Source organism: Natator depressus, chromosome 11 (genome assembly GCF_965152275.1).
Source record: "Natator depressus isolate rNatDep1 chromosome 11, rNatDep2.hap1, whole genome shotgun sequence".
Classification (NCBI taxonomy): domain Eukaryota; kingdom Metazoa; phylum Chordata; order Testudines; family Cheloniidae; genus Natator; species Natator depressus.
In genome coordinates this window covers 21,359,229-21,384,143 of record NC_134244.1, presented here as the reverse complement: position 1 = coordinate 21,384,143, position 24,915 = coordinate 21,359,229, and the positions used below count along the sequence as shown (strand labels likewise).

Here is a 24,915-nt window from a genome sequence, read left to right as displayed (position 1 = left end):
GCTGCTTGTTACGCACAGCCAGACACCAGGGTGTTTAGAAGAGCACAGGAGGGCGCGGTGCGCATCAGAGAAGCTTTGAAAACCAGTTTTATGACTGGCCAGGCTACGGTGTGAAAGTTCTGTTTGTTTCTCCTTGACGAAACCCTCTGCCCCTTGGTTCACTCTACTTCCCTGTAAGCTAACCACCCTCTCCTCCTCCCTTCGATCACCGCTTGCAGAGGCAATAAAGTCATTGTTGCTTCACATTCATGCATTCTTTATTAATTCATCACACAAATAGGGGGATAACTACCAAGGTAGCCCAGGAGGGGTGGTGGAGGAGAGAAGCACCAGGAGGGGTAGTGGAGGAGGGAAGGACAAGGCCACAAGGCACTTTAAAAGTTTCAAACTTTAAAACTTGTTGAATGCCAGCCTTCTGTTGCTTGGGCAATCCTCTGGGGTGGAGTGGCTGGGTGGCCGGAGGCCCCCCCCACCATGTTCTTGGGCGTCTGGGTGAGGAGGCTATGGAACTTGGGGAGGAGGGTGGTTGGTAACACAGGGGCTGTAGCGGCGGTCTGTGCTTCTGCTGCCTTTCCTGCAGCTCAACCATACGCTGGAGCATATTAGTTTGATCCTCCAGCAGCCTCAGCATTGAATCCTGCCTCCTCTCATCATGCTGCCACCACCTTTCAGCTTCAGCCCTCTCTTCAGCCCTCCAGTTACTCTCTTCAGCCCGCCACCTCTCCTCCGGTCATTTTGTGCTTTCCTGCACTCTGACATTGTCTGCCTCCATGCATTCGTCTGTGCTCTGTCAGTGTGGGAGGACAGCATGAGCTCAGAGAACATTTCATCACGAGAGCATTTTTTTCGCCTTCTAATCTTCGCTAGCCTCTGGGAAGGAGAAGATCCTGTGATCCTTGAAACACATGCAACTGGTGGAGAAAAAAAGGGACAGTGGTATTTAAAAAGACATTTTATAGAACAATGGGTACACTCTTTCACGGTAAACCTTTCTGTTAACATTACATACATAGCACATCTGCTTTCGTTACAAGGTCGCGTTTTGCCTCCCCCCCAGCACGTAGTTAGCCCCTCCCCCCACCCCCCTCCCCATGGCTAACAGCGGGGAACATTTCTGTTCAGCCACAGGCAAACAGCCCAGCAGGAACGGGCACCTCTGAGTGTCCCCTTAAGAAAAGCACCCTGGGAGGCACTGTGGCAGGGCAAGGGGAGGAGATGGCTAACAGTGGGTGTTAACCACATGCTAATTTTTTTCATGGATGCTCCAGCCCTGGAACACCCACGGAGTCAGCACCTATGACATAGAGAGCAATGAGAAGAGAAATAATCTAATGAACAAGGTCTCCCTAAAGGAGTGACAAAGTGTGATCTAATGCAATTCACTGTCCCACAATTAAACAAAACCAAGAAGAAAAATTTGGAAAAAAACTACTCACTACATCCGTAAAACACACAGACTTACGTTCCGTTCTGTAAAATGTAATCTCTAACTTTTAGAGGAAATAAGTACATTAATGAAAAGGTGTAAAGTTGATATAGGCATAGTCACAAAAACTGAGAACTGAACATATGGAACCATGGTCCCTAAACCTCAGTAATCACAATTTAAGAAAACTATGTTAAACATCTTTATCCTCTTTTTAAAATTAAACAAATGTATGGTATTGGGATGGGAAAATGCTGCAGAGAATGTAATCAAATGGAAGGATTTCTGCATATTTAATAGACAAGCCCCCCAAAATAAGACATTTGGGAAGACGTCTGGAGACATCATAGAGAGATAATGGTGTTGGCTGTTGGATAAGCCCTGAGTATTTTCATTAAGTTGTCCTAAAAACTTTGTTTCTTATAAATGCCATAAAGAGTTGATCACTTATCTCCTAGTTGCTCCTAAAATTACTGTAGTAAGGTGGGTTAAGAGGAGCAACTCTCCTAAATCTACTACCTGCTATCCAAAAATGAGCGGAAATACTGGTATAGAAAAATTAACTCATTAAGGGTATGTCTACACTACGAAATTAGGTCGAATTTGTAGAAGTCAGTTTTTTAGAAATCGTTTTTATATATTCGAGTGTGTGTCTCCCCACAGAAAATGCTCTAAGTGCATTAAGTGAATTAACTGGGCGGAGTGCTTCCACAGTACCGAGGCAAGCGTCGACTTCCGGAGTGTTGCACTGTGGGTAGCTATCCCACAGTTCCTGCAGTCTCCGCTGCTCATTGGAATTCTGGGTTGAGATCCCAATGCCTGATGGGGCTAAAACATTGTTGCGGGTGGTTCTGGGTACATATCGTCAGGCCCCCGTTCCCTCCCTCCGTGAAAGCAAGGGCAGACAATCGTTTTTCTCCTTTTTTCATGAGTTACCTGTGCAGATGCCATACCACAGCAAGCATGGAGCCCGCTCAGGTAACCGTCACCTTCTGTCTCCTGGGTGCTGGCAGACGCGGTACTGCATTGCTACACAGTAGCAGCAACCCATTGCCTTGTGGCAGCAGACGGTGCAATAGGACTTGTAGCCGTCATCATCATGTCTGAGGTGCTCCTGGCCACGTCGGCCAGGAGCGCCTGGGCAGACATGGGCACAGGGACTAAATTTGGAGTGACTTGATCAAGTCATTCTCTTTAGTCCTGCAGTCAGTCCTATTGAACCATCTTATGGTGAGCAGGCAGGCGGTATGGATTGCTAGCAGTCGTATTGTACCATCTTCTGCCTGAGATGTGGATGGCATGCAGTCCTTCTGCACCGTCTGCTGCCAGCCAAAGATGTAAAAGATAGATGGAGTGTATCAAAACAAGAAATAGACCAGATTTGTTTTGTACTCATTTGCTTCCTCCCCCCCCCGTTGTCAAGGTTCCTCCCCCACTCTGAACGCTAGGGTACAGATGTGGGGACCTGCATGAAAACCTCCTAAGCTTATCTTTACCAGCTTAGGTCAAAAAGTTCCCCAAGGTACAAAATATTCCACCCTTTGTCCTTGGATTGGCTGCTACCACCACCAAACAAATACTGGTTACTGGGGAAGAGCTGTTTGGAAATGTCTTTCCCCCCAAATACTTCCCAAAACCTTGCACCCCACTTCCTGGACAAGGTTTGGTAAAAAGCCTCACCAATTTGCCTAGGTGACTACAGACCCAGACCCTTGGATCTTAAGAACAGTGAACAATCCTCCCAACACTTGCACCCCCCCTTTCCTGGGAAATGTTGGATAAAAAAGCCTCACCAATTTGCATAGGTGACCACAGACCCAAACCCTTGGATCTGAGAACAATGAAAAAGCATTCAGTTTTCTTACAAGAAGACTTTTAATAGAAATAGGAGTAAATAGAAGTAAAGAAATCCCCTCTGTAAAATCAGGATAGTAGATACCTTACAGGGTAATTAGATTCAAAACATAGAGAATCCCTCTAGGCAAAACCTTAAGTTACAAAAAAGATACACAGACAGAAGTAGTTATTCTATTCAGCACAATTCTTTTCTCAGCCATTTAAAGAAATCATAATCTAACACGTACCTAGCTAGATTACTTACTAAAAGTTCTAAGACTCCATTCCTGGTCTATCCCCGGCAAAGACAGAATATAGACAGACACACAGACCCTTTGTTTCTCTCTCTCCTCCCAGCTTTTTAAAGTATCTTGTCTCCTCATTGGTCATTTTGGTCAGGTGCCAGTGAGGTTACCTTTAGCTGCTTAACCCTTTACAGGTGAGAGGAGTTTTTCCTCTGGCCAGGAGGGATTTTAAAGGGGTTTACCCTTCCCTTTATATTTATGACACCCGTCTAGGGGACTCATTCCTCTAGGTCACACTGCAGTCACTCACAGAGAAGGTGCAGCGAGGTAAATCTAGCCATGTATCAATCAGAGGCCAGACTAACCTCCTTGTTCCAATAAGAACAATAACTTAGGTGCACCATTTCTTATTGGAACCCTTCATGAAGTCCTGCCTGAAATACTCCTTGATGTAAAGCCACCCCCTTTGTTGATTTTAGCTCCCTGAAGCCAACCCTGTAAGCCGTGTCGTCAGTCGCCCCTCCCTGCATCAGAGCAATGGCAAACAATCGTGCATCTGAGTTGAGAGTGCTGTCCAGAGCAGTCACAATGGAGCACTGTGGGATAGCTCCCGGAGGCCAATACCGTCAAATTGTGTCCACAGTACCCCAAATTCGACCTGGCAAGGCCGATTTAAGCGCTAATCCACCTGTCGGGGTGGAGTAAGGAAATCGATTTTAAGAGCCCTTTAAGTCGAAATAAAGGGCTTCATCGTGTGGACGGGTGCAGGTTTACATCGATTTAACGCTGCTAAATTCGACCTAAAGTCCTAGTGTAGACCAGGGCTAAGTCAGAGTTTTATGAGAGAGAGAGGAAAAAATAACTACTTAGCAATCTGGTAGAACTTTTTGGAGTTCATTGGCAGAGGTTTGTTGGCTGTCACCATCCTAATAATTTGAGAACTTTTTTTTATTAATGAGGGAGAAACCCCTTCAGCAGTAGTCAAAGTTAAACTAAAAAAATGAGATATCAAAATAAGGAAAATAGAAGAAGAGGAAGAAGGAATAAACCTTAATATTTAGTAGAGTTTTGATAGGAGAACTAAGAAACAGTTTACACATCTAAATGTAAGAAAAACAGAACTTTCAACCTAACCATGAGATCAAAGACTTTAAAAGACAGATCAGGAAGACAAAGAGTAGAAAAGCATCAACTACAATATGTGATCAATATCATAAAGATGAAGAAAGTGACTGGTAGCAGGTTTTGTCAGTATAGCTTTACAGACTTCCACAGGCTAATTTATAACTGTGTATTTATGTAAAATACTACACTTATCTCATTTAAGTTGTAAACCAAGTTTTATAGATTTTTGTTATAAAATAATGGATCTGTTAATAGGTTTCGACAACAGTTGTTAGTTTGCTCCTTTTGTAATCTGTGTGAAATTGGTTGATGGTCTCTGCATAATTGGAGATTTTTAAGAACAGGTTAGCCAAACCACCTGTCAGGGATGACCTAGGTATACTTAACTGTGCCTCAGAGTGCGGGGAATGGACTAGATGACTTCTTGCCGTCCCGTTTAGCCCTACATTTCTGTGATTCTATAATCATTCCTTGCAGATAGCGGTTATATAAAAAAATAATAATAGTGTTTACATATCAATGTGCTGTTTATTAATTTGAACACTAAGGCCAAGAACTGAAAGTATGGAGACTGCCTGCTCATCTCTAAATATGGTCAAGTCAAAAAGGATTTGAGGATATTCTGATAACATTTATGCTCTCATATTGCTGTGCTTTTTTCTGTAGATATAAGACTTCAATTTCCATGGCTCTTACTCAGGCATCCTTCCCAAGCATTATGTTAACTACAGAATGCTTAGAACCCTAATTTGTGGAGGGAGGGAAAGGAGTGAAAGTGTGATTTCTATACTTTTAAATTATGACGGACTTCCTCAGACTTTAAGGAACCAACAGTTAATTAAAACTGAATGATTTGGAAACTAAGGATTTATTTGTGTCAAATGTATATTGTTTGATAAGATGATTATCTTTATTTAAAAAAAAAACAAACCTTGACATTTTTACAGATAAAAAACTCTGGTGGGCAGACCACAACTTAGCTCAGCTGGGTACATGCAACAAAAGAGATGGAAGAACCCCCATTGTCCTGCGAAACAAGACTTCAGGGGTTGTACATATGAAAGTGTATGATAAAGCAGCACAGCAAGGTAAATTGTGTTTTAAATATCTTTAAACTACCATTAGAGTACATAATGTATTCATCTTCCATGTTATTCCCAAAATGCATAGAGATTTATATTTGTTCCCATTCGTTGTCTGAGACACTGACTAAAAGTAGAGCTTCTATCCATAGTGTATTGCAATGTAGTTAATAACTTTCAAAATATTAGGTAATAGTTTAGAAATCTTTCTTTAATGTGTATTCAAAATATTTGAATATGATGCATAATGCAAATAGAAATTCCTATGGTACTGTGAAGCTTAAATTTGGTAATCAGAACTAAGACATAAATGTGAATGTTTTCTTTTTCATTCACTTGTTAATGCTGTGTGTCTCTCAATAAATTATGAAAAAAATAAATACAAGAAATAGTATTTGAAAAATCGTTGATGTTTTTCATTCATCTCAATGGTTTTAAGCCAATGTAATTTATTTTACTTCACTGAAATTGCACTGATGTAAATTGGGAGTAAGTGACAAGAAAAATCAGGCAATTTTATTTTTGTTTGGTAGGAGAATGAATTTGTATGTTTCCCTATTATTATCATGAAAAAAACTATAATCAAGGACATTGCAAACTGTGAGCTTGTTTTTAGACATATATACTATCCCACAAAGTAAACTATTTGTAAAATAAACTCTGTGTGAGTGTGTATGAGAGAGAGAGAGAGAGTCTGTGTTTCAGTTTCCTTTCTCTATTACATACACCTGAAGAGGTAAACTGCAAATCAGGAGGCTATTGCTTCCAGTAGGATTCTGGGGAATGTGAAAGAGCCACTGCAGAGGCTTTTATTTCTGTTATTGAGTGTCCAGGGAGATTGAAGTGCTCTCCTACTGGTTTTTGAATGTTACTATTCTTGATGTCTGATTTGTGTCCACTTATTCTTTTGTGTAGAGACTGTCTGGTTTGGCCAATGTACATGGCAGAGAGCTCTGTGTAACCTCAAAAACTTGTCTCTCTCACCAGCAGAAGTTGGTCCAATCAAACGTATTACCTCACCTACCTGCCTCTCTAATATTCTAGGAATGACACAGCTACAAACACACTGCATTCAGCTTTTAAACATGTCTTTATGTTCCTAAAGACAGGTTGATTTTCTTTGGTTGGTAACTACTGAAACATGTAGATCTGCAACTAAATATAGTCATTATAGTAAATTGGTGGTATTTTTTGCCAACCAGAAGGATACACAATATCTATATACATTTATTTCAGTAATTATTTAGTTTAACTGTACCGGATAGAAAAGAAAAAAAAAGTTTAGCCAAACATGTTTTGTATTTAAATCTAACTGATTTATTCAAAAAAGGAAATATTATCTCTGGTTAGTGAATTGAATGAATAGTGACTGCTCACTATGTTCTTCAAGACTTTAGAACTAGTATATCTCATCCTCTCATACCTAGTTTCATAGATTGGAAGAGAAAAACAAGTGTTTCTTCTTTTTCAACGTCCAATTGGTTTATAAACTTTGAGTGAACTAATCATTGAACTGAACTAGTTGAATAAATTGGAATGAAGATAATATTCTCTCTGTACCTGCAAAAGAGGCTACTGCTGTCAAAAGCTGGTTGGTTTCAGATCCTTAGCAAGTGACTTCCACCCATCATTGGTGGTTTGAGTTTCTTTAAAACTGGACAACAAACATAATTCTTAATGTTGTTTGGAGTTTTATTATTATTGTTTATGACACGGAGGTCATGGAAGTCACTGAATCTCTGCTTCAGCCCCTGGGGCTGTGGGACGCTGGAGCTGGCAGCCAGTGGGGCCCTGACTTTAGGAAATTTTCTCTTTGGGAAATGAGGTCACCTTCCAGCTGCCATAGGCAGAGCAGGAACCCCACAGCTCCCAGCCACCACTTCTGCAGCAGCAAAAGTCACCTGCTTCGGTGAATTTTTATTTATTGCCCGTGACCTGTCCATGACTTTTACTAAAAATAACAATGAGAAAATCTTAGCCTTAATTATTATTATTATTTAATTTTAATTCTTTTAATTTACTACGATAAGCTTGGGCCTTAACTTAGGTTGTCAATTTTAATTTTAAATATTTTTTTAAAATGCAACCCTGCATTTAATATTTTTTTTAATTCTGTTGTAAATAAAAAATATTTTTAATTAAAAAATGTTGATTATTATCCAGCCTGCTGAAATTTAATCACTCAGCCTCCTCAGGCAGACCATCAGAACATATCCATCATCTCAACTAGGTAAATCTATCTCAGAGTTTAAGTGGGTTCAAAATGAAGGTGACAAGTTAAAAGAAGTCGGAATATTCAATCAAACACCATAATATGAGTTGAGATGAAGACTATTCAATCAAACCCCATAATATGAGTTGAGATGAAGAAATTAACTATGTTGTTATATTAAATTTTCTTTGGAGATATTTGATGTATACTTTTTTGTGGTACTTTACAATCCTCAGAGGGATCTTTTACACTTTGTATCATTGCCTAACATGCTGTGAATAGCATCACATGGCCCAACATAATAAAAGTGCTATAATAATTAGATATTTAATGAACTGGGAGAGTTCATAAATTATTGAAATTCAAATAATCAGTTTTAATTAGTAAAGTGAGCCTGGAATAATCTGTGGGATATCTTTGTGGAATATATGTCTATGATTATCTAGGTAATACTTGTCACTGTTGCTACACATAGATAATGAGAATTAATATGCTAGATAAATAGATAAATCTTAAAGGTATAAGTTTAATGTTGTGTTTGGGGAATTATGTGCACAGTTCTACAAACAGGAAAATGTATAAGTGCTTTTTTAACAGTAAATTTATTTTAAAAATGCCTTTCATTTAGTGACATGGTACTGAGGTTTTAGCACTCAGTCATGGAGTGCTAAGCTTGAACTTGACATGTTTCCAGTTTCATCATGTTCTCTTAGTTTAAAATAGACAAGCTCAGTCAGGTCTATTTTAGTTTAAAGAGATTTGTAAAATATTCTAAACATAAAACATAATGTTATGCTGAGGTTTTCATGGTTTTCAGCATGTGTGTGTTTTCAATTTCAAATAAATCAGGTGAATAATATGCTATGAATTGTTAATCAATTGGTATTAAAATACTAATACTAAGCAACAGAACAGCTTAAACTTCAGTAGGCTCCACAGAGTTGTAACCATCCATTTCCCCCCTTTTTTTCCATGGTGCAGGTAGCAATTCATGTCAACTAAACAACGGCGGGTGTTCCCAGCTTTGCTTACCAACATCAGAAACTACCAGAACATGCATGTGTACAGTGGGTTATAACCTCCGAAAAAATCGTATGTCATGTCAAGGTATTGAGCTTTTCAGTTCTTTCTTTTGCTAAACAAATGTTGTGACAACATTGAGACAGAGAAAGAGTCCTTATTTGTTTTTTTTTTAAACCTAAATGAACAATTTTACTAAGAAAAACATGGCTAGATTATGGCAGAAGAAAGGAGGTTCCACTTTAGCTAAGGATTAATTGCACCTTTGATTCTAATTTCCATATTTCTGTTCCTCAGAACTTTTTCAGATTTATTTTGGGGAAAAAAAGTAATGCTATGAAACTTGTATATGTCCCCTTCTTTTAGATACACAGATGAGCAGGAACATTTTGAAGGACAGGACCATCATTCTGTAGCTCTTTATTGGTTCACATCTGCTAGATCTGTTTTTACAAACCATGCGGGTGTACAAACTTTTCACTAGGGGTCTCTACTACAACAGGATATGAAGAGGCTAACTTTAACATCTTGGAACCTGAAGGGAAAACTTATAAGAAATGGCTGCTGATAGGAGCTACTGCAGTTACTTTTATCCTAAATTCCAGTAAAGATTTTGCCTCCAGAATGGATTATAGAAGTTAAAGGACCTTTTCCAATTTGTTGAAAAGTTTTTAAATTGAATATTTGGGAAGGTTCCCTGAAATTTTTGGACTTTTGTTTTACGCAAGAAAAGCATTATGGTTCTCAATAGGTATAACATTTAGTGTGGAACTTTGGTTCCTCAAGAGGCCTCCAGGCTCAGGACTTCTAATTCTACATCCAGTGGAAAAAATATAATTTTTTGGAAGTTGGTAATGACCCCTATATTTACACTGCCTAACACTTTCCATTATAAAAGATTCTTATGACCCTTTTTGAGAAACTTTAAGATTTCCATTGTTTGGAATAGACCTTTGGAATTCAGCACAGGATAAGACATCTGACCAGAGAATTACCTTTCCTTTGACCCTGGAAATTCCATTCATGTTTTGCTGAGATATACACTGTTGAAAATCCCTTATTTGCTTGTGTTCCCCAGGAAGATTTTGTCAGCAGACCAAAATGACTGAACATGGACATTCTAAGGACAGACTCACATTGCTGCTACTGTGTCTATACATTATGATAGTCTTTAACAACATGATTACATACTATTTTTTCTAGAAGATCCCTGTTTCATTCAATGCACAGGATAGACACACAAGATGGCAGACTTAAGCAACCTTAAATCTGGCATTTCCTAACTTTTGAATGCTTGGCTTTTCAACCTAAATAAAATTATTTTAATATGGTGGGGGTTTTTTTTGTTTTCTTTTTAAATGTAATTTTAATTTGCTTTTACAGGCAATTGTAACTTTTGAATCCATGGCAGTGGTTTCCTGAAATAGTTGTCACTAGATGTTCCCTTTCTGCTAGTTATGACTTGAGCTATAAGAATGAATGAACGAGAGGATTGATCTATTAAAAAACGTATTTTCTTCATTTGTAACCAAATTAAATATTTCCTAAATCATCTCAACAGTTATTTTGCAAGACTAAATCTGCCTTTAATTTCAAGCAATTCATATCTATGAAAAGATGTGTATTCAGAATAACTTCAGTCTCCAGATGTTCAAAGAACACAGAACTAGAAAAATAAATATTATCTTACGACTCTTTAGGAGGGTAGTAGTACTTTACAGAGTTCGCATACCAAAAAAGAAATGTCCGTATGAAAAATCTCCATGTCTCAATGGATTCATTTGCTACAATTTGCTTATACTAACCCAAAACACAATAGAGATGTCAGGTGATGCTGTGGTATGTGAATTTCCTATCCACATCTTGAATTTAACATCTGAGCATTACACAAGGAAATCTGTACAGCAGTCTTTTCTTTTAGAGTCTTGCAAGCACCATATTTATTTTTAAACTGTAACAATGTCTTTTCAGTATTACATGATTACTCCCATGCTTTTTTGGCAATGGTCAAAGCTTTACCTACTTTCTGCTTTCCAATGTAATAAGAATGAAAATATGTAATTCACAACATATATGAAACTGATGGATGTTTTCCTGCTATGAGTTTGTATAGTACTTAGTACAACGGGATCCAAATCCTGTCTGGGACCCGTGAATGCCACTACAATAGAAATAGAATTAATTATGATCAATATTATCATCTTAAATCTAGTAATTCTCAGTGTGATGAGACAGTCACAGAAAGCATGGAGACCCAAAGAGTTGGTTGATGAAAGGATTAAATGGGTAATGTGTGTTCTTTTTCAAGTGTCTGATGCATATTTCCACTTGTGGGATACCATGTCACTGATATCCAGCTATATCATTTAAAATTATTCATTTTTTCTAGGAAGCAGCATCCATGGGGCTCTTATACTCTTTCTGCCCTCCTGTCTGTGAAGCATTCCGAGTGTATAAAAGGGGGAGGGGCCCAAACTGTACTTCTGTTTCGTTTTAACTGCTGAAGGTGCAGCAAGTTCAAATATTACGCAATGTCCTCAGTGCTTTTCTCATCAGCTTCTTTCTTGGATTCTGCCTTTGTGGGGTATTTTCTTTATAGCTAGTTAGGTAAACAGTTAGTTGGTACAGGTTTCTTCAGTTTGAAGACTATATAGTACCCAACGGGCACATACAACACCTGAACAACCTGTAGGAAAGGGAGGGTAACCCCATTCACTGTTGCTGATGGTGGAAGGTCTTCAACTAAGTCTGGCAATGTGTAAGTTCAGCATTGACTTTGGACATCTCTTAGTCTCAAGTGGCTCTGTGCTTGGCTTCAGCAACATCCATCTCCCTGATCTTACCTGGTGTTCAGATTCCCTCCGAGATCTTTTCCACTTGAATTATCTAGAACACCTTGTCCAGTTCTGGGAGAACACTTAAGCCAGTTCTCTGGAATACAAAAAACTCTGTTAAACTTCAGCTCATCATTCAGGTTACTTTATTGCACTTGGTCACTGCATGTAACAGCTCTTCGTCTATGCTGGCCAGACCTAGATGCAGGAAGTTAAGATACAAGATACCAGAATTCCAGTTCATGTCACACGCTGCACAGTTTATAGACATGTTTACTAACTACAAACATCTATACTTTTTGTATGTAAAGACCAATCGCTTTGCAGATTGCATAAGGCAATCTTATTAGTTCAGGTGTTTTGCCTACTTTGTTTACTATAAACATACCCACAATAGTTAGTTGTTTCAATAACTACTTGTTTGGGTTTGTTCAGCAATTACCTGTTCAGGCATGTCTTGTCTTAACTCGGGCCTGCTCGTATCAGCTAAGCCAGCCCTGTATTGCACTCCTTTTCAATTTCTCTTATGTTAACATTTGTTCCATTTGCATCATATTTCTCTCCTTTTGTGCTTGCTTTTTCAATTTTATTATCCAGCAACACATTCCTATGACCACACCAAGCATTATTATTTGAACTCCCATTAAGACTAAACTTAAAGTATGTACCAGGAGGTGCAAGATCACCTCCTTTGGTATGGCCCACCGGAGTGTTTCCACAGCCTGTACAGTGTTGTCCCCAATTTGTTGTTGCTCAGCTATCTGGTGGGTAATGGGCACCAATTGCTTCATGTTTCTCTTTACTAAATCGGTTATGTTAATGGACATGGGCAGTATAGGTACAAAGAGATTAGTCACTGAGTCCCATTCAGTGTTGTCCATCACTTCCTCTATTACATTCTTCTCAATCCATTCACTTAGCCATAAAGCATGAGTCCCAATCTGAGTCAAAAAGGTGAAGTTTAAACAAAACCCATCTAGGTTGCTCTGGCATGTCATTGTCCCAACTGAAAAGTGATGGTATCCCAATGCACACAAGATATCACCAAGCCTTTCCATCTCTTTCACTTCTCCTTTGTGATTAGTTGGTCCCATGCATTCACAGAATCATCTATGCCATGTTCTTTGACAAAATGCAGTGTTTATCTCAACACTATCATTTTTTGCCAACTTAACACTAGGATAATGTTGTCTATATGTTCCATTCTCAATAATACCCATACTGTTACCATACACTAATTCTCTAGGACTCCCTGTCCATCTAGGAATAACAGTTATAATTTGCACAGTTGAATTATTAATTTTATGTGGTACCCAATGTCCTAGCCTTGCAATGTACAAATTTTCCTCCCAAACATTCTTAATTCCCTTTTCCACAGACAAGTGTGCTGTTTAACAGTCTGCCCCCCCACCCCCGGCTTTATTCTCTGCATTAGATGCATAAAGAGTTTGGTACCATAATGCTGTAACGAGTTGCTTTTGTAGCTAATGAGTTTACTTTATTGTTCATTTATTGTGTGGTTATGATTAACTAACATGTTATGTCATATATAATCATTGAATGTTAAATAGAGTTAAGTTGTAGGATTGTAGAAGTATAAGATTGATCAGTAGTTAGAAGGGATAATTTAAGTAAGTAGGGCTTAAATACCAGGTATTCATTCACTTGGATATATCAAAAATATTCAACTAATCTGAAGACATTGTAGGCCTTCTGTCTTTTTGTGTAGAATTTACAGAGCTGTTGCTTGAAGCTCTGTAGGTACATATATGCAAAGGGACCCCAAAAATCAAAACCAGAAGTCTTTCATTGAGGTCTAATATGGAGACTGAAATTATGGTAATTTCCAGTACTCTTTTGGACTGTCATCCAGAGCTAATCCAGTGTTTGTTCACGTAGAATTCCTCAGCCCACCTTCCTAAAGCATTGTTTGCTTGGCAATCTCCCAGAAGTGAGAATATGCAAATACCACTCAAAGAAGAAGAACAACAGTTATGGGTGAATGTTGCCCCTTCATATTTACACTTCCCCACTCATCTCCCCCATTTTTTGGAGTCTCAGTGAAAGATTTCCAATGTTAGGGAAGGAACTGAAGGGTGGTTGGGGCCTCTCCCTTTGTATACCATCAGAATCCTCCATGGGGGAGGGGACAGTTGGTCCCAATGTGGACGCTGCTAGATAGAACATTTCTGCAGCTTGAAGCGGGGGGGGGGGGGGGGGCTATGCCCACAAGAGGGATTATGCAGAGGTGACACTCTTGAAGGACAACAGTTACTGGTAGGTAACTTCTCTGTATTAAAAATAATTATGTTCCAAAGAAAAATTGGAAAATAAAATCCAGCTACAGAGTGTGCTCTGCAGGGTTGGATGAGATTCACAATAAAATGAGAGTTGGAAACACTATGTCATGGATGTTGAGAGAGTTTGACATTTGTATTTGTATAGGACTAAGACTTTTAGGAAGTAAGAAACTTTTTGTAGCCTATGGGAATTGGGAAATCTATTTACACATTGTGCCTTAGTGGATTGGCTTGTGGACTGAGGCATGGTATACCATAGCTAGGTGTTAGTTCCTCAGAGCTTTAGAGCTCAATATACAAGGGTAAGGTTGCATTGATAGCAAATTTGTCAATGTTTCCCTCTTAGAAATCTGCATAGAAAACTCGCACTTAAATTCTGTACACACATTTACTCATCAGTACCCTTTCCACTTGGCATCTAGATCAGTTCTTCACTTTGGGATGGTGGTTCTATAATTCCTATTTAATTGGAACTCCTCAACTGATGTTCCCAGGGTCAGACTGCTAGCAAATCCCCTACAAGTGGGACTATGCAGACGTGATATCTGTGGTTCTTCAGGAGTGTTGTCTGTGTATATTCACACTGACTGCACTTTCTTCCTTTCTTAGAACTTTTTGTTCTAGGACTCTTGGGCTTAGCGGGAAAAAAAATGAGCTGGTTGGGGTCAGAAGGCCCTTTTTATAACTGGCTCCAAATGTATAGTGTCTCAAGAGTATCTCTTTCCAGAAGGTTCTTGAAGCTTGGTGGTGGGAAGCATAACCTACAAGTTTTAATATGAAGTGACAACACTCTTGAATTAGCCATGACTTTTTAACCTTAATTGTGTGTTAATGCTGCGGGGGGAGGGGTTGCATGCAAAATATCAAATTTTTTGAAAGTACAAGATGAAGCTTGAATTGGAGAAGAGTTCTTTTTAAACTATTTTATTCAGAAATATCAAAAACAGCACAGTCCAATATTTCTAGTGGTTAAAGAACAACAACCTGAATTAATATTTCCAGATTTTCTTTAATGATTTCTTTAAATAGCTGCCCAGTATGTTGCACTACAAAATATTAATTCATTAAAATTTGTTCATTTTGAATGTTAACCTATGGTTACTGTATTTTGCTCTTATTAACTATTTAATTTTCCCTTAGGTATTGAGTCATTTCTCATGTATTCTGTTCATGAAGGAATTAGAGGAATTCCTCTTGATCCAAATGACAAAACGGATGCTTTAATGCCCATATCTGGAACTTCGTTTGCTGTGGGTATAGATTTCTATGGAGGTAAATAAAATATTATGTAGATGTATTTTATATTTAAATTAAAATACTATTTTTTTTCAAAACTGCTAAGTAACTACAACTGCATTTTAAGCCAATGGGAGCTACCAATGCTTGACCCCCCCTAAAAACCGATCCTTAAATACATAACTGACCAGAGTACTCAGTGAAAAATATTAAAATGTCATTTTTAAACTGTAATTGATAGTGGAAGTAAGTAATAAACTGTATCCCACTCTTATTTTTGAACATTTTACAAGGAGGAGGGAGAAAAATTGTTCTCCTTAACTTCTGAGGCTAGGACAAGAAGCAATGAGCTTTAATTGCAGCAAGAGCATTTTAGGTTGAACATTAGGAAACACTTCCTAACTGCCAGGGTAGTTAAGCACTGGAATAAATTGCCTAGGGAGGTTGTGGAATCTCCATCATTGGGGATTTTTAAGAGCAGGTTGGACAAACACTTGTCAGGGGTGGTCTAGATAATACTTAGTCCTGCCTTGAGTCCACGGGACTGGACTAGATGACCTCTCAAGGTGCATTCCAGTCCCAGTATTCTATGATTCTATGAACATGTGACTTTATATATAATTAATAAATACAAGTAATTAATACACGTTTAGTGTGGAAGGGGGGAAACCAACAACATTTCTTAGAAGGGTATCAGACTGAATTTAGGGGTGAATTCAAGTATTACTGTGGTTTACACATGTGATCTGATATTTCACATGTGATCTGATCAGATATTTGTTTTACAGACAGTTATGATGCACACACAATGCATAGGGACAGATTTTCTTCCCCACTCTGCTTCTTTGTGCCACTGAGTGGAGACTGTAGAGACTGGTCAAATTCTCTTATCTGGGTATTCTACATACTTTGGGGAGTCTTTAGCATTCAGAGAGCCAGTATAGCAGGCTCCTGGGTGCTGTAGAAGGTTGCTGGTGCTGGTGTGAGGGATGTATTATAGGAGTGCCAGGAAGACCTGGTAGAGGAATATGAGAATCAATTTATTCTTCTACATAGCCTCATCCTCACCTGATGAGGAGTCCATCAAATATGTCTACTATAGATAACTTCAGGACCTTCTGGGATCTTTTCCAAAGGATGGCAGTATCCCTCTGGAGATAGTTCAGGAGAGATCACACAAATTGTTTTACATTTTACACCTGACTTCCCAAAGTTGTTTAGCCATGCCAATTAATAAAGCTATTCTTGAACCTTGTAGGGTCCTGTGGTAGATTCCTGCATCTTTATTAGCCACATCTAGGAGGGCAGATCACAGGTATCAAGTTCCCCCTAAGAGGTTGGGGTGCTTTTTTCATACCATGTACCTCTGACATTGTTTATAACAGCAGCACACAAGAAGTATAAGTTGCCTGGAACACCTAAGTGTATCATGAGAGAAAAAGAACCCTTTACTCTCGGAAAGACTGTATAGTGACATTTCAACCTCTGGGTCTCTATACAACAGTACAGAAGAGAAAGCAAAACAGATTTCATTTGTTTCCTTTACAGAGTCCCCCTTCTTCTTCTAATTAATACCAACAAAGAGCTCCTGATTTCTGCAGCAAACGGTGGTCAGTGGCCTGGGCTGGAGCAGTGGCCAGGCCTTGGTCCAGGTCTGGAGCAGAAATACATATTTTTAGATGAATATTTAGGGGGCCTTTGCCCCTGCTTGCCACCTTCCTGTGCACACCACTGCTTATTATCATTCAAACATGTGAGGCTTTCAGTTAGCACTATTAGAGTACATCTGGCAGCTATGCTGGTGTATCACCTACCTGCTGATGGTCATTGAATTTCTTTTCTTACCCTACTATTTCTTGGCTTTTAAAGGGCCTAATTTGTGTGTTTCTGATAATTAAGGAGCCTTTCCCTACCTGAAACTTAAACATGGTACTTACATGTTTGATGGACCCTCCCCTTGAGCCCATGTCGTCATGTTTTCAATATCACCTTTCTATTAAAACTAGTGTTTTTAGTTGCCATTACCTCAGTTTATAGGATGGGTGAAATTGAAACTTTTATGGCTGCACTGCCTTATTCAATATTTCATTGGGAGAGAGGAACTTTCAGACATCTGAAATTCCTACTGAAAATTTAGATCCCCAGACCCACTCTCCTTCCCCACTGATATGGAATCCTCACCCAAATTTCTGTATTGGTGAAGGAGCTGAATGGCAGTGAGGCCTTTCTACATTTTATACCCTCACTGTTGGTGATGCAAGAGTATGCAGGGATGCACAGGCCCAACGGACTCTGCTGTATGAAAGATTCTAGGCTCCCATGAATGAAACATAAATATGTACAGAGGGATCTGTCTGGACATAGGTTTCTCAAAGAGCTCCAATTATTCTAAAGTAAGTAACCTCTCTTCAGGTGTTAGGAGGAGCAGTTTCAAAGCTGCCCAGGAAAAGAAGAGACCAAGCAAGAGACCCAGCACGTCTGAGCCAAGGGCAGTCCTGAAACACTGAGATGCTCTGTGCTTGGCAAAGCTACCACCACATTTTTTATTTTCCAGTCTAATCTCTTGTAGCCCATAAAGGAGATTAAATAGAATGTACTACATGGCACTGAGGCACTGGTAGTTTCTCTCAGAATAAAACTTGTTTGCAAGTGCCCCAATGGGACAAAAATCTTTGAAAGCTAGGGAGATGTATAGCATTTCTCATAGGCAGCTGAGATCCGAGAGTGAAAATCAAGCGAATATGGTATTTTAGTGGGAAAAGAAGTGGGTTATTTTTTCTTGACAAATTCATTGGCAAGTAAAATTTCTCCATGAATTATCATTGCTTTTAATAAAGTTGACAGCAGATAATATGAATTTATGGTTAATGCAGCCAACCCGAAATAACTAAACAATGTAAAGAAAATATGTAAGATGCAGTAAATTTTCAATCATTGACAAATTTAGGCTTATATATAGGAGAAGGCATCCCTTTGTAGTCTCCTGAGGTTCCACAGGCCAGGGAGGATCTTCCCTATTGTGAGCAGGTCTAGATGTGGAGCTGGAAAATGTGCAGTTGGGGCTGTTGTCATGCATGCATGTAGGGCTGTTAATCGTCTCCTGCTATTCAGGACTGTGACTTTTGGTAACGTGCAGGACATAGTGAATGGATTGCAGCAATGGGGTTCCCAAAGTGTAGTGGGATGATAAATGGCACACATCTCTATTTTGGTATGAGCCCATCTTGCCAACAGAAAGGGCTATTTTTCAATGTTTATGCAAATGTTGGTTCTCTGGTATCACTGTGGGCTGATCAGGGCAGGTTTATGATGTTCACATCTTTAAGAACACAGGACTGTTCAGAAAGCTACAAGCAGGGACATTCTCTCTTGACCCATAGATTGTCATTCACTGTGATACTGAAATGCCAGTAGTGATTCTGGGCCACCCAGCCTACCCCTTGTTTCCCTGGATCATGAAGCCATTTACCAGCCACCTTGACAGCACAAAGGAAAGATTCAGTTACCATTCAGCAGGTGCAGAATAACTGTTGAATGCGCTTTTGGCAAATTGAAGGGACGCTAGCAGTGTTTACGCACTAGATTAGAGCTCAGTCAGAAAAATATCCCACTGATTATAGCTGCCTGCTGCGTCCTGCATAATATCTGTGACGCAGAGAGAGAGAAGAACTCCTGCCAGGGTGGAGGGTGGAGGTTTAGCAACTATTTGCTGACTTTGAACAGTTCAAGACAAGAACTCAGTGTGATGCTATGTGGTTAAGGGAGCATTTAAAAGAGCTCTATAATGGAAATCCATAGTGGTGTTCTGGTCTGGACTGTTCTTTGTGCTTGGAGGTTTGGGTGCTGCTAGAATTGTGTAGTGCTGCCTGTATTTTTATATGTGTGTTTTCCTGAACCAATGAGTTATTTAGTGCTCGCTGTACATTTATAAATACTGTCAGATTTGAGTATTGCTGTGTATTCTGCAGTATGAGTTGTGAACTAATAAAGAAAATTTTATTCTCCAAAACCAGAAACTTATTGAGTGGCAAAAGCAGCATGCAAAAAGCCATAGCCAATGCAGTAGAAACTTTTAATAAATTAATGGAATAAAATGTTACCACTGGAAAGGCAGCGAACAAATGCTTCTGTCCATTTGAGTCTACAAATGTAGTGTCTTGTGGCTTATACACATGTCAACCATGGTTCTCACCAGATAGGGTATGTGAAACTGGTTTTCTTGTTGTCCTCTGGTGTGGAATGGTGCGGGGCATATGTGTCATGGTGGAGGGTGCAGAGAGCTGCTACCATGGAATACTGAGAGGACTCTGAGATTTTTACAACTATAGGTCATCCAGGATCTGCAGCATTTGGGTTTCTTTCCTGAGAAGATTTATTATGTCCTGGGGCATTTCTGTCTCCTTTTCCTGCTGGGACTCCTGGCACTTTTTCCTGTTTGCTCTTTCCTTTTCCAGGCTGTCATGTTGGCCCTTTGTTCTCAGTGTGATGCAGCACTGGCTTGCAGGGTCTTGCTGAACATGTCTTCCCTAGTCCCTCTTCTTTCTCCTCCTCATCAGCGTCAGGCATTCTGTGGATGTGGAGCAGGTATCCTGCAAGGACACTGATGAAAACAGACAGATGAAACCTTAGATTTACCATTACAATAGAAAAGGAAAGATAAGTTTCAAAATTCCCTTTCCTTAATGCCATAAATCCTTTCAATAAAATGTGTTTATCGACGTGTGAGCTTTGGAGTGCCTACCCTTATTCAGGAGAGTTAGAGGCATGTGGGATTCAGCAGTTAGCTCCAATCACAACAGACTGGGTTCTGTCTGTGGAGCGTGGCTGGACCAAGTCATGACAGTATTCTTGCTGAAGCATCTGGTACAGGCCACTACTAGAGAGAGCATGCTGTACTAGATAGACCACTGGGTTGATCCATTACAGGAATTCCTATAGTCCTATGTATTTCCAGTTCAGTTTGAATGATTTCAATAGTGTTTTTCTGAAAGAGGTTATGAACATTTTCGAAAAGTGAGTACCTCATTCTGAGTGTCCCCCCACCTCACACTCTGTCTTGTCTGAATTGCTTCCAGCTTTCTAGCACAAAATAAAATTCTACCTGACCTATAATCTGAATTTCAGACAGATTTGGTTTTCTTTGGCAAAGGTGTAGGGTAAAAATTGGAGGGCCTTGCCTCAGTAGTAATTATGAAAGAGATTGGCATCTCTCCAAAGTAAGCAGAAATATATTACACTTTGTAATATAACCCTCATACCTATGACTATGACCCTACCAAATTCACGGCCATGAAAAATGCATCACGGACCATGAAATCTGGTCTCCCCCCTCCCCCGCATTAAATCTGGTCTTTTGTGTGCTTTTACCCTATACTGCACAGATTCCATGGCGGAGACCAGTGTTTCTCAAATTGGGTGTCCTGACCCAAAAGGGAGTTGCAGAGAGGTCACAAGATTATTTTAGGGGGGTGTAGTATTGCCACCCTTAGATTTGGGCGGCTGGAGAGTGGCAGCTGTTGGCTGCCCAGCTCTGAAAACAGCACCCTGCCAGCAGCAGTGCAGAAGGAAGAGTGGCAGTACCATAGTATGCCACCTTTACTTCTGTGCTGCTGCCTTCAGAGCTGGGTGGCCCAAGTGTGGCAGCTGCTGACTGAGAGCCCAGCTCTTCAGGCAGCAGTGCAGAAGTAAGGTTGGCAATACCATACCATGCCATCCTTACTTCTCCGCTGCTTGCTGTGGCTCTGCCTTCAAAGCTGAGATCCCGGCCAGCAGCCGCCGCTTTCCAGCTACCTATGACCAACCATTAAAACAGCCACATATGTTATGCCAGTTTCTCCAAATGACAGGACAAACAAATCTTAACCTACATTTCTGACATCCCTTTCTATAACTAGCAACTTTGATGTGTGAAAGAGTATCATTGTTCCCTGCCCTTCTTTTATATATTTTTATGTTCTCAGCCCCCATTAGCTCAGAGCAGTGAGGGTTTATATTTTATTTTATTTTATTTTATTTTTATTTATTTATTTCATTTTGTTTTAAATTGGAAGCTTGTTTCTGAAACTGAGTCTTATGGGCTTTCATACACTGCTCTTCTGACCCAGTTAGTGTGCCAGCATAATGTATATATTTTCTTATGTAGAGTACTATATACTTCCATTGTAAATGCAAATATTTATTAATTACTATAGCTTGAAAAAAAGTCATGCTTTTAATACTAGGAATATTCTTTCCAGGTATTGTATTACAAATATTAATATTTTTTTTAAAAAATACCTCATAGATTTAGATCACTAAACTACTTACACATTTTCTGTTTTGGAAAACAAGCATAATATCCTTGGTTAATCTGGGTGTTTTAAAGAACACTGTCAACATTTGTTTATTAATTGGATTTTTTTAAAAGATCACTTTAAATCGTATGCCTCTCGTTTTTTCTTTTAAAAAAGTTACTATTTTTTCTGCCCCATCTATGTTCAGAAGAGTGCTTTTTGCGATGTCCGAAAGCCAGTCCAAACGTGTTCTTCCCCACTTCTCACCCTAACTCCCTTTCTGACTGTGTACGCAGGTACCAGCTGTTTGCTGTTTATACAGTTTCAGCTCTGCTGTTTCATGGTCTGGGGAACAGGATGCACCATCAACAAAACAGTGATGATGACTTTTCAGAAAGTGCTGTTAGTTGCACCAAGTAAACAAACATTTTCTCTGTAATCAGTCTGAGTTCTTATGATTTTAAGAGTTATTTGTAATACAACATTCTCATGAAGTCTCAACTACCCAGTACATTTTTGTAGGTAATTCACATGTAATCATACACTGCCTCTCGAAAGCAGGATTTCCTTGTAAACAGAATAGCTTGAAATGGCTCTCTTTGTTAACTGTACAATTCCAAATGAATTTGCTCAAACTCAGAGACTCTAGTTCTACCTACTTTCTCAATTTGAACCAGTTACTCAAGGCCATATTTGATTTTTTGTCTTTTTAAACTTCGGTCATATTTTATTTTTGGAGTTACAGGCCAAATGCATATCCTCTGACATAGGACGTTTATGTGTTTGGGGTGGGTTTAGAGAGAATTTGGCAGTAATGTCTGTGAGAAACTGCAGAAAGATGAACAGTTTGGATTCATTTTTTGAGAACAGAGTTGTAGTTTGCTGGCATCCTGAAATTGGTCCACATGTATGTAAGTTTTGCTGTTGCTTTTGTTGTTTTATGTCTATTAGTTCATGAAAATAATAGGAGATATGTGCACAATGAAAATAAAAATAAACAAGGAAAGAATATCCTAGCTCTTTATCATTTCTGAGAGGAAACAGCTCACTCCATAAGTCCAAGACTCTATCTGACCACTTGGAAGACAGATTTTAGCCATCTATTCAAATGGAATTGCAATATGTTTACAGTGTTAACTTAGAAGATGAGTCAAAAGTTATCAAATTTCTAAACTTCCTTTGTATCATTACATAAGTTTTTTTCATATCTTTATTAGATATGTGTGATGATTCCAAACTTTTATCTGCATGATTGCCAAGAAGAAGGGGGTAGATGTAGGTAGTTCCCAAGATTTGCCCCATAATATTTAAGAGCCCCAAATGTAGTTGAAATAATTATTTTTAAAAAGCTGTACTGTCATTAAAGAAATAACATTAGTACAAATATGAAGGTATCCCATTGGAAAGCATACTGTTAGTATATTATTTTATTACAAGTTGTCAAGGTTCCTTCCCCACTCTGAACTCTAGGGTACAGATATGGGGACCTGCATGAAAAACCTGCTAAGCTTATTTTTACCAGCTTAAGTTAAAACTTCCCCAAGGTACAAAATATTTTACCTTTTGCCCCTGGACTTTATTGCTGCCACCACAAAGTGTCTAACAAATATATAACAGGGAAAGAGCCCACTTGGAAATGTCTTTCCCTCACAAAAATCCTCTGAAACCCTACACCCCCTTTCCTGGGGAAGGCTTGATAAAAATCCTCACCAATTTGTATAGGTGAACACAGACCCAAACCCTTGGATCTTAAGAACAATGAAAAAGCAATCAGGTTCTTAAAAGAAGAATTTTAATTGAAGAAAAAAAGTAAAAGAATCGTTTCTGTAAAATCAGGATGGTAAATACCTCACAGGGTAATCAGATTCAAAACATAGAGAATCCCTCTAGGCAAAACCTTAAGTTACAAAAAGACACAAAAACAGGAATATATGTTCCATTCAGCACAACTTATTTTATCAGCCATTTAAACAAAACAGAATCTCACGCATATCTAACTAGATTGCTTATTAGCCCTTTACAGGAGTTCTGACCTGCATTCCTGCTCTGGTCCCGGCAAAAGCAACACACAGACAGAGAGAACCCTTTGTTTCTCCCCCACCCTCCAGCTTTGAAAGTATCTTGTCTCCTCATTGGTCATTTTGGTCAGGTGCCAGCGAGGTTATCCTAGCTTCTTAACCCTTTACAGGTGAAAGGGTTTTTCCTCTGGCCAGGAGGGATTTAAAGGTGTTTACCCTTCCCTTTATATTTATGACACAAGTATTGTGGCAGTAAAAGCAGTGGCCCAAATCAGGGTCATGAACCTGTTGTGATATTAGTTGTAAATATACAGTAGTATAAGACAGTCCCTGTTTTCAAGATAATTGTATCTACTCTGATTTTCATTACTTGAGGATCTAGCCCATTATACATTTATTTTTTTTAAATGGAGAAGATGGGGAAAATATGTAGTTGGAGATGGGGATGTGTTTAAATACTATTATCTTAATCCTGGAGTGGGTATTAATATAATAGTATTAAAATTGTGAAGAAGTAATGTCTGTAGGTCCTCATGTGGATGATTGAGCAAAAATGTGATGTTCATTTTGAGCAGAACGTTTTTCATTGAATTATTCCCCAGTCAAGGTGATAGCTTTTACTAATTATATTTTTTTCTGTCTGTATTTTTTTTCCAGGAAATGACACAATTTACTGGACTGACATGGGTTTCAACAAAATTAGCAGAGCTAGACGAGACCAGACCTGGAAAGAAGACATCATTTCAAATGGCTTGGGAAGGGTTGAAGGCATAGCAGTGGATTGGATAGCAGGTAACACCACCTGCCTTTATTATTTCTTAAATACCTTTTAGATAGGCCTTTTCATGCTGAAAAAGACTCTACTTGATAATAGTAGACTTCTGCACTTCTAGCCACAGAGGTGCATATTTTTTGTTCTTTCAGCTTCACTCTCTCTAATATTCAAAGCCTCTGGATATGTTTTTTTCCTATGGACGATCACCCACTGTGAACTTAGCAAAAATATCCCAAGAATTCCAGAAGGCAGAAAAAATGGTTTTAGACGTTCTCTTATGCTTGAAGACAGTTGGAAAATTAAAATGCCCCCTGTTTCTTAGGTGTGGAGTTTCAACTTTGTTTTGATACATACAGATTTGGTTTAGACCTTAAGATAGAAATATTTGAAAGTAGGATTAAAAATTACAAATTTCACTTCAGTGTATGTTCCTAATAACTAGGCTTAATGAGAGAGTAATAAAACCTACAGATGTATTAAAACAAACAGAGAACATTATTTTCTGCTACTATGTTTTATGCAGCTGATATCGAA

General features: G+C 39.0%; 1 protein-coding gene across 1 annotated transcript in view; it reads left to right on the top strand.

The window, feature by feature from the left end:
* The window catches only part of LRP1B (LDL receptor related protein 1B), a 1,292,938-nt gene that overhangs the window by 883,110 nt on the left and 384,913 nt on the right, over window positions 1-24,915 (top strand). Inside the window, exons 33-36 of the mRNA XM_074967293.1 lie at window positions 5,580-5,720; window positions 8,908-9,033; window positions 15,221-15,352; window positions 24,264-24,398. Of these exons, the coding sequence (XP_074823394.1) occupies window positions 5,580-5,720; window positions 8,908-9,033; window positions 15,221-15,352; window positions 24,264-24,398 (534 nt within the window). The remainder of the gene's footprint in view (window positions 1-5,579; window positions 5,721-8,907; window positions 9,034-15,220; window positions 15,353-24,263; window positions 24,399-24,915) is intronic.